Source organism: Limanda limanda, chromosome 6 (assembly GCF_963576545.1).
Source record: "Limanda limanda chromosome 6, fLimLim1.1, whole genome shotgun sequence".
Lineage (NCBI taxonomy): Eukaryota > Metazoa > Chordata > Actinopteri > Pleuronectiformes > Pleuronectidae > Limanda > Limanda limanda.
In genome coordinates, this window is record NC_083641.1 from 30,955,543 (window position 1) to 30,964,708 (window position 9,166).

The following is a 9,166-nucleotide window of genomic DNA, read 5'->3' on the forward strand; positions in this document are numbered from 1 at the left end:
AAGGGTGTACTTGCATTATTATGCCATTATCATTATATAAGTTGAAAATGGTGTCAAAACGGGAATATTATCGCTTATCGCAATAATTTCTGGGGCAATTAATCGCACAGAAAAATGTGTTATCGTGACAGGCCTAGTCATGTGACGTGTTTACATTTCATGTTTCGTGAGACGTGAATAGGTCACATGAAACTAAAAACAAATGATTCATATTTTACTTCATTATGACTTTAAACGACTATTTAAAGTGTCAAAGATCTTAGAACATAAAACAGACGAGTGATCGTGAGATAAAACTGAACGAAGGAAACAACTGTTAAAGTCTTGTTAAAGGAAAGAACATTAAAGAATCCAGACCCCCCCCGTGGACCCAGACCCCCCCGTGGACCCAGACCCCCCCGTGGACCCCCCTCAGGCCTGGTCTGGTCTGGGACTCTCTGGCAGATTCAGAGACTCGACAGACGACTGGTCGTCAGGAAGCAGCTCCTCCTTATCACTGTCAAACAAAAACATGAATCAATGAAGAGCCACCGGTTGTGACCAGCAGGGGGCGGCGTGGAGGAGCAGCTCACCTGATGGAGGGACGGTGGGACAGACGGTGACGTCTCACAGAGACCAGGACCAGCGTCACCAGCAGCAGAGCGGATATGACGGCCAGAGTGATGAAGAGGAAGAAGGCTGGGGAGGGAAGATGATCATGCTTTTATTTAGAAAACCTGAACCAGGATCAGTGATATGCTCTTTTATTTTGAAACAGCCACTTCCTTCACTTCTAGTTTTCAATCACAAAATGATAAGTTACTGGTGTAACTTCAAAGGAAACTTACCTGCAGTCCAGCGGTTACGACTCCGCCCACGAGTGTCAAACGAACCTGGAGGACAAGAATGTGAGGACAGACGTCACGTGAGGACAGACGCCACGTGAGGACAGACGTCACGTGAGGACAGACGTCACGTGAGGACAGACGCCACGTGAGGACAGAAGTCACGTGAGGACAGACGTCACGTGAGGACAGAAGTCACGTGAGGACAGACGTCACGTGAGGACAGACGTCACGTGAGGACAGAAGTCACGTGAGGACAGACGTCACGTGAGGACAGAAGTCACGTGAGGACAGAAGTCACGTGAGGACAGAAGTCACGTGAGGACAGAAGCCACGTGAGGACAGAAGTCACGTGAGGACAGACGCCACGTGAGGACAGACGTCACGTGAGGACAGACGCCACGTGAGGACAGACGTCTGAGACGCCACGTGAGGACAGACGCCACGTGAGGACAGACGCCACGTGAGGACAGACGCCACGTGAGGACAGACGTCTGAGACGCCACGTGAGGACAGACGCCACGTGAGGACAGACGCCATGTGAAGATTTGGTCCTTACTGTCTTCGCTGCAGTGGCGGACGCACTCCTCCAAGGTTCCGTAGCGGTTCTTGTTTCCGCTGCAGCCTCCATAGATGAAGGACTGACAGAGTCCGGTGTTGTGGTTGAAGAAGAACTGTGGGAAGGCAGCTCGACAGGGCCCGGGGTCAGGGGTCAACAGACACTCATCTGAGACAGAGACAAGTGTTACTGGTGCAGCCGCTGAGGACAGACAGCTCAGAAGGGACGGTTTGTTTCTGACCTTTAGTTTCTGTGGAAACATCATCGGCTGATTTCTTGGAGGACGGCAGGACGGACACTGAGGGACGAGACACATGCTGTTAGTGAGCCAATCAGGTCCAAGTGTCTCCTGCACAGGTGAGGACAGGTGCATGTCTCACCTGCACAGGTGAGGACAGGTGCATGTCTCACCTGCACAGGTGAGGACAGGTGCATGTCTCACCTGCACAGGTGAGGACAGGTGCATGTCTCACCTGTGCAGGTGAGGACAGGTGCATGTCTCACCTGTGCAGGTGCAGACAGGTGCATGTCTCACCTGCACAGGTGAGGACAGGTGCATGTCTCACCTGCACAGGTGAGGACAGGTGCATGTCTCACCTGCACAGGTGAGGACAGGTGCATGTCTCACCTGCACAGGTGAGGACAGGTGCATGTCTCACCTGCACAGGTGAGGACAGGTGCATGTCTCACCTGCACAGGTGAGGACAGGTGCATGTCTCACCTGCACAGGTGCAGACAGGTGCATGTCTCACCTGCACAGGTGAGGACAGGTGCATGTCTCACCTGCACAGGTGCAGACAGGTGCATGTCTCACCTGCACAGGTGCAGACAGGTGCATGTCTCACCTGCACAGGTGAGGACAGGTGCATGTCTCACCTGCACAGGTGAGGACAGGTGCATGTCTCACCTGCACAGGTGCAGACAGGTGCATGTCTCACCTGCACAGGTGAGGACAGGTGCATGTCTCACCTGCACAGATGAGGACAGGTGCATGTCTCACCTGCACAGGTGCAGACAGGTGCATGTCTCACCTGCACAGGTGCAGACAGGTGCATGTCTCACCTGCACAGGTGAGGACAGGTGCATGTCTCACCTGCACAGGTGCATGTCTCACCTGCACAGGTGAGGACAGGTGCATGTCTCACCTGCACAGGTGCAGACAGGTGCATGTCTCACCTGCACAGGTGCAGACAGGTGCATGTCTGACCTGCACAGGTGAGGACAGGTGCATGTCTCACCTGCACAGGTGAGGACAGGTGCATGTCTCACCTGCACAGGTGAGGACAGGTGCATGTCTCACCTGCACAGATGAGGACAGGTGCATGTCTCACCTGCACAGATGAGGACAGGTGCATGTCTCACCTGCACAGGTGCAGACAGGTGCATGTCTCACCTGCACAGGTGCAGACAGGTGCATGTCTCACCTGCACAGGTGAGGACAGGTGCATGTCTCACCTGCACAGATGAGGACAGGTGCATGTCTCACCTGCACAGGTGCAGACAGGTGCATGTCTCACCTGCACAGGTGCAGACAGGTGCATGTCTCACCTGCACAGGTGAGGACAGGTGCATGTCTCACCTGCACACGCAGCCATGCAGCTCTCCTGGCTGATGTGGTTGTTCTTGTTTCCTCGGCAGCCTCCATAGATGAATGATTGACAGGTGCCCGTGTGGCGGCTGTAGAACCAATGCTGGAACGCCGCCCTGCAGGGACCCACCTCAGGCTCCGCCCCACAGCGCTCTGATTGGATAAGAAGACGGGTAAGTTTGTCCTGACCGGGACACAGTTCATCCGTTCATCACACGGAGCAGCTGATCAAACATCTGTAGACACGCCTCTACATGTACACACGTGTCCAGATACATTGATTCAGAAATAGAGTTCTTAGAGTTTTTGTAATTATTAATATTTAGAGAGCCCAAGTCGTTCACATGGTTCCATCAGGTACAACTAACAGCAGCGGATGTTCTTGAGCGGCTGATGGACAAAATATGAAATAAGAACAAGATGTGAGAATGCGTTGGAACCACATCGTAGAACATCTTAGCATTACGTTAACAAATCACAACTTAGAACCACGTGTTAAAATATGTTAAACCATGTTAACACCACATGTTAAAACATTTGATACCGTGTTAGCAGCACGTGCTGGAAAGAGTTAGAACCAGATCTTAGAACGTGTGTGAGAACATACCTGCGTAGTCATCAGCTGACAGATCTGGTGAAGAAAGAAAACGTGAAACGAGGATAAAGTTCTTCTCTCCATCTTCCTCTCGGCTGACGTTGACATTTATGTTCCATTTCTTTCTACAGAACCGTTTTTGTTGTAACAGACGATAATTTGATACAAAATTATGAAACGCGAGTCATATTTATTACTTATTAAACAGATCTTGCAGAACTTTAATATGTGAGGATGTTAATTACCTGTGTTGTGAGGCTGAACGGACTCGGTGGCAGCAGCTTCAGACTCGGCTGGAACCATCCGAGCTGCTTTGACCCGACGTGGAACTGGAGCGGGGGTGGAGTCCGGAGGGAGAAACGAACCTGAACACAGGAAAACAGACAAACGTTAATTATGGCCTCTGTGTAAATGATGGTCTATGGAAGCATATTGCTATAAAACCAGAAAAATTAATAATGTAACAATCCGCATATTGAAAACGTTGGATGTTATCATATCCTCAGGTAGAATCCTGACATGTTCCCACTTTGGTGTAGTTGTTGGTTGTTAGTTTGCAGGCAGCTCTCACGACTTGGTGTCTACGGATAATTCAGCCGGGGAAATCCAGCCTGAAGCTGTGGTCGGGTCCATGGATGTTAGCAGGAGGTTCATACTTTTCTGGATTTTACCTGTGGTGTCATGTCCTGGAAAAACAAGACGCAGAAGAACGAGTCCTTTGTTCCATCCAGACGTGATTCTTGTGATTCCTTATTCTCCGGCTCCAGCAGGAAGTCGTGAGAGACTCTGCAGTTTGTCCTAAAGGCTGCAGCACGTGTCCTGAAGACAACCAGGACCAGAGACCACATGTCTCCTGTGGTAGCTTCACTACACTGACTTCTGGTTTAGAATTATATGGCAGCATCAAACCTTAAAGAGCTCATTGAACCTTATCACCTCTAGAACCCTGAGCTCCCAGAATTCAGGCTATTGTCCCTAAAGTCTCCAGAGGAGGAGGAGGAGGAGCCAGAGCTCCAGCATCAAGCTCCTCTCCTGTGGAATCATCTCAGCTTCAGTTGTGGAGGCAGACTCCATCTGGAGGTTGAAGATTCAAACCTTCCTTTGTGATAAAGATCTCATCACATGTTCCTGACGGGACTTCTTCACCAGGGTCCTGCTTCATCGTTTGTGGCTCCAGGATCACAGCTGCAGCCACACCGTGGATCCTGATGGTGGACCATGATCATGTCCATGTCTCCTCCCATCCTGGTGAAGATCTTCTGGTCTAGAGGCCCTGTATCTCCCCTTCAGACGGTGCAGAGGATGTTTGGCTCCTTCTCCTCACACAAGCTGGCCGGGGGGGCTGGACTAACATCTCTGCATGAGGAGATCACGTGAAGATGACCTGACACCGTTCTACAGCTCAGTGGTGAAGACCTGGAGGTCAAGCGGACTCCTGACCCCAGACCGGGGATGTGGCTGATGGGGGGGGGGGGGGCGCTCTTCTACAGTGACTGAATGAAAACAAACACATTTTCCTGCAATTCTGAGAAGTCAGTTTGTTGAGGCTGGCATCGTTGGACTGGGCCGGCTCACCAACATCAGGTGAGTGCTTCTGAGATCTGAGGTGGACTGAGGATTCTGCTGAGGGGGGGGTGGTGGTTCCTGTGGTGACAGGGAGACTCTAGTGCCCCGAGTGGTGACTTGTCCCCGACTAGAGGTTTATTCAGACACTGCAGCAGTGGGTGGAGGCTCTGGGGGAGAACTGTTCTCTAGTCCTGGTGAACTTCCTGTTGAGCTGGAGGAGCAGGAAGAACCAGATGTTGGGTGAAGGGCTTCAAAGCCTTGGGAGCAGCTCACCTGAAAATAGAACACGCCTCCTACAGCCTGACCAGGAACCAGGAAGCTCTCAGGTCTCAGTGGGGGGGGGGGGGGGGGGAGAGATACTTTTGTTTAAAGTATCCGATTTAAATGTTTGAATTCTTGTTTTTTTACTGGTGTGATTATTGGATGTATAATGTATGTTAATAGTCAAAGTCTCTCTCTGTCTCTTTATTCATGGAACCGGTCTGACCACTCACCCCTGGCACCTGTCGCCATGGTAACTAAGAGGAAGTGCAGGGCGTGTTGACAGGGGATTTACCTGTGACGCTGCCGCAGGTCGACTCACACTCGGCTTCAGACTCAAAGTTGTTTCCGTTGGCGTCGCAGCCTCCGAACACGAAGCTGCGGCACTTCTGTTCGGTCACGTTGTAGAAGAACCTCGGGAAAGCAGCGCGACACAAGCCCACCTTCACCGGCAGGCGACACACAACTGACAGGAGACACAAACACACGTCAACGCACACAGTATCACACACAACACAGACACACTCAGTAACACACAACACTGTGCAGGTGGAACCGGTCGAGCCGGAGCAGCAACATTCTTCCTCCGAGTCTCTTTCTGAACTCGACACGTGAAATCAGACGCTGGGAAATCTGATCAACGATCAATCATCAACGTTTTCTGATCCACAGGAAACTGATCATTTGATTTTCTTGAGTGAACGTTTCTTTATTTTACAATCTAAACAAATCAACATAATAAACAAACAGCTGAAATGATGATGTCACTGAGGAGAGCCAATCCTTGCATCCGGGTCCGATTGGTTCTTATCGTAAAAATATAAAACAGGAAGTTGTCAGCCGACCTCTGAAAAGTCTGAAAATAGTTCAGTACTTTTTTTGAGTTCACTTCATGTTCTGGTTCAATATGATTATTTATCATCTTTAAATGAACAGATGAAACAATTGAACTGATAGATACATTATTTATTATGAATCTAGTTAAATCTTGTGTTTACATTGTATATGAAGTAACTTGTTTGGATTGTTTTAGTATCAATGCGTCTAACAGGTTTAGCTTTTCAGATCAGTTTATCAGTGAATCTGGTTCTGGTGAAATAATAAAGGGGGGGGGGGGGGGCTGGACCGTGGGCCCTGCCAGGCCCTGATCGATGAGACCTGATCAATAAGACTACCGGACCCTGGGCCGGGTTCGGACTCACCGTGGCTGCTGTGGTTGTGTTAGGGTTCGGGTCAAGGTTCGGGTTCGGGTCAGGGTTCGGGTTCGGACTCACCGTGGCTGCTGTGGTTGTGTTAGGGTTCGGGTCAGGGTTCGGACTCGGGTTCGGACTCACCGTGGCTGCTGCCGTTCCTCGGGTCCGGGTCACCGGAGCTCAGCAGCGGGACGATGTGCAGCTTCTCCGGGCTCGACTGGACTTTCTTCACCTGCTTGTGGAACACCTGGAACTGGGAGCCGCGCCTGAACACGCACACTGGCCGGTCCTGGTTCTGGTCCTGGTCCTGGTTCCCACAGCTCCACAGCTCACACTGCGGGCCCCCGTCCATCGGGAGCCCGACCACAGCGACGTCACAGGCCGGCCTCGAGCAGCACTTCTCCCGGCAGCGCTCCGGGTCCAGCGCCTCCACTTCCCCCAGGCGGAACCCGGGGTCTCCGTCCTGGACCCGGTCCGGGACCCGGTCCGGGTCCACGGAGCGGTCCCAGGTGCAGTTCAGAGCCAGGCCGGGCCCGAGCAGGACACACAGTGTTAGGACACCGAGTGATTTCATTGCGTCGTCTGATCTGGGTCTGGGTCTGGGTCTGGGTCTGGATCTGGATCTGGATCTGGATCTGGGTCTGGGTCTGGGTCTGGATCTGGTTTAAACAAGTCAATCGACTCACCTTTGCGGGAACAATGACTCACTTCCGTGTTCAGCAGCGCTTTGTTGTCGCAGATTAAATCACCTGAGAGACAGGTGAGGTCACTATAGGCCACGCCCACCGGCTGCGTCATCTGCGCACTGTCCTCTGACTGACACACGCACACACACAAAGACACACACACACACACACACACACACACACACACACACACACACACACACTCACACACACACACACTCACACACACACACACACACACAGTCACACACACACACACACACACAGTCACACAGACACACACACACAAACACGTATTATAATATTTTAATGTAGAAATATGTTTCAAATATAATTTAATGTGGAAGAATGTTTGTTTATAGTTTAAATATGTTTTTTAATGGAGAATTAAAGGTTTGCAAATCAGCTTTGTCATATTTCTAGAAATGAGATCTGCTCCAAGCAGATGAAAGTTATTTCTCCTTCTCGGGAGGCTGGTCCTCATCAGATCAGGTTCCCCCCCCCCACACTTCCTATAGGACACTGTGTGTGTGTGTGTGTGGGGGGGGGGGGCTGGTCCTCATCAGATCAGGTTTTCCCCCAAAACTTCACCAATGATCAACGAAGCCCTTGTGATGTGAATCTGTAAACACAAGAGGCTGGAACACTGGATTTGTCTTTGTGTATTTTAATACTTTCTGCAGAAAGCATCAACACAGGGACCCTAACCATCAACACAGGGACCCTAACCCTAACCATCAACACACGGACCCTAACCATCAACACAGGGACCCTAACCATCAACACAGGGATCCTAACCCTAACCATCCACACAGGGACCCTAACCATCCACACAGGGACCCTAACCATCAACACAGGGACCCTAACCCTAACCATCAACACAGGGACCCTAACCATCAACACAGGGACCCTAACCATCAACACAGGGACCCTAACCCTAACCATCAACACATGGACCCTAACCATCAACACAGGGACCCTAACCCTAACCATCAACACAGGGACCCTAACCATCCACACAGGGACCCTAACCCTAACCATCAACACAGGGACCCTAACCATCCACACAGGGACCCTAACCCTAACCATCCACACAGGGACCCTAACCCTAACCATCAACACAGGGACCCTAACCATCAACACAGGGACCCTAACCCTAACCATCCACACAGGGACCCTAACCCTAACCATCAACACAGGGACCCTAACCCTAACCATCCACACAGGGACCCTAACCCTAACCGTCAACGCAGGGACCATAACCATCAACACAGGGACCCTAACCATCCACACAGGGACCCTAACCCTAACCATCAACACAGGGATCCTAACCCTAACCATCCACACAGGGACCCTAACCCTAACCATCCACACAGGGATCCTAACCCTAACCATCAACACAGGGACCCTAACCATCAACACAGGGACCCTAACCATCAACACAGGGACCCTAACCCTAACCATCAACACAGGGACCCTAACCATCCACACAGGGATCCTAACCCTAACCATCAACACAGGGACCCTAACCATCAACACAGGGACCCTAACCATCAACACAGGGAACCTAACCCTAACCATCCACACAGGGATCCTAACCCTAACCATCAACACAGGGACCCTAACCCTAACCATCAACACAGGGACCCTAACCCTAACCATCCACACAGGGACCCTAACCCTAACCGTCAACGCAGGGACCATAACCATCAACACAGGGACCCTAACCATCAACACAGGGATCCTAACCCTAACCATCAACACAGGGACCCTAACCATCAACACAGGGACCATAACCATCAACACAGGGATCCTAACCCTAACCATCAACACAGGGACCAGAACCATCAACACAGGGATCCTAACCTTAACCATCAACACAGGGACCCTAACC

At 51.2% G+C, this 9,166-nt stretch overlaps 1 protein-coding gene across 1 annotated transcript; it reads right to left on the minus strand.

The window, feature by feature from the left end:
* Positions 1-411: 411 nt before the first annotated feature.
* On the minus strand, positions 412-7,332 carry spint2 (serine peptidase inhibitor, Kunitz type, 2). The gene is made up of 10 exons (XM_061073839.1): positions 6,728-7,332; positions 5,689-5,859; positions 3,812-3,931; positions 3,579-3,602; positions 2,963-3,124; positions 1,625-1,681; positions 1,384-1,551; positions 828-872; positions 573-678; positions 412-496 (listed from the first exon to the last, which is right to left on the minus strand). The coding sequence occupies exons 1-10, from the start codon at positions 7,158-7,160 to the stop codon at positions 412-414; spliced, it is 1,371 nt and encodes a 456-aa protein (XP_060929822.1). The 5' UTR covers positions 7,161-7,332.
* Positions 7,333-9,166: the final 1,834 nt, after the last annotated feature.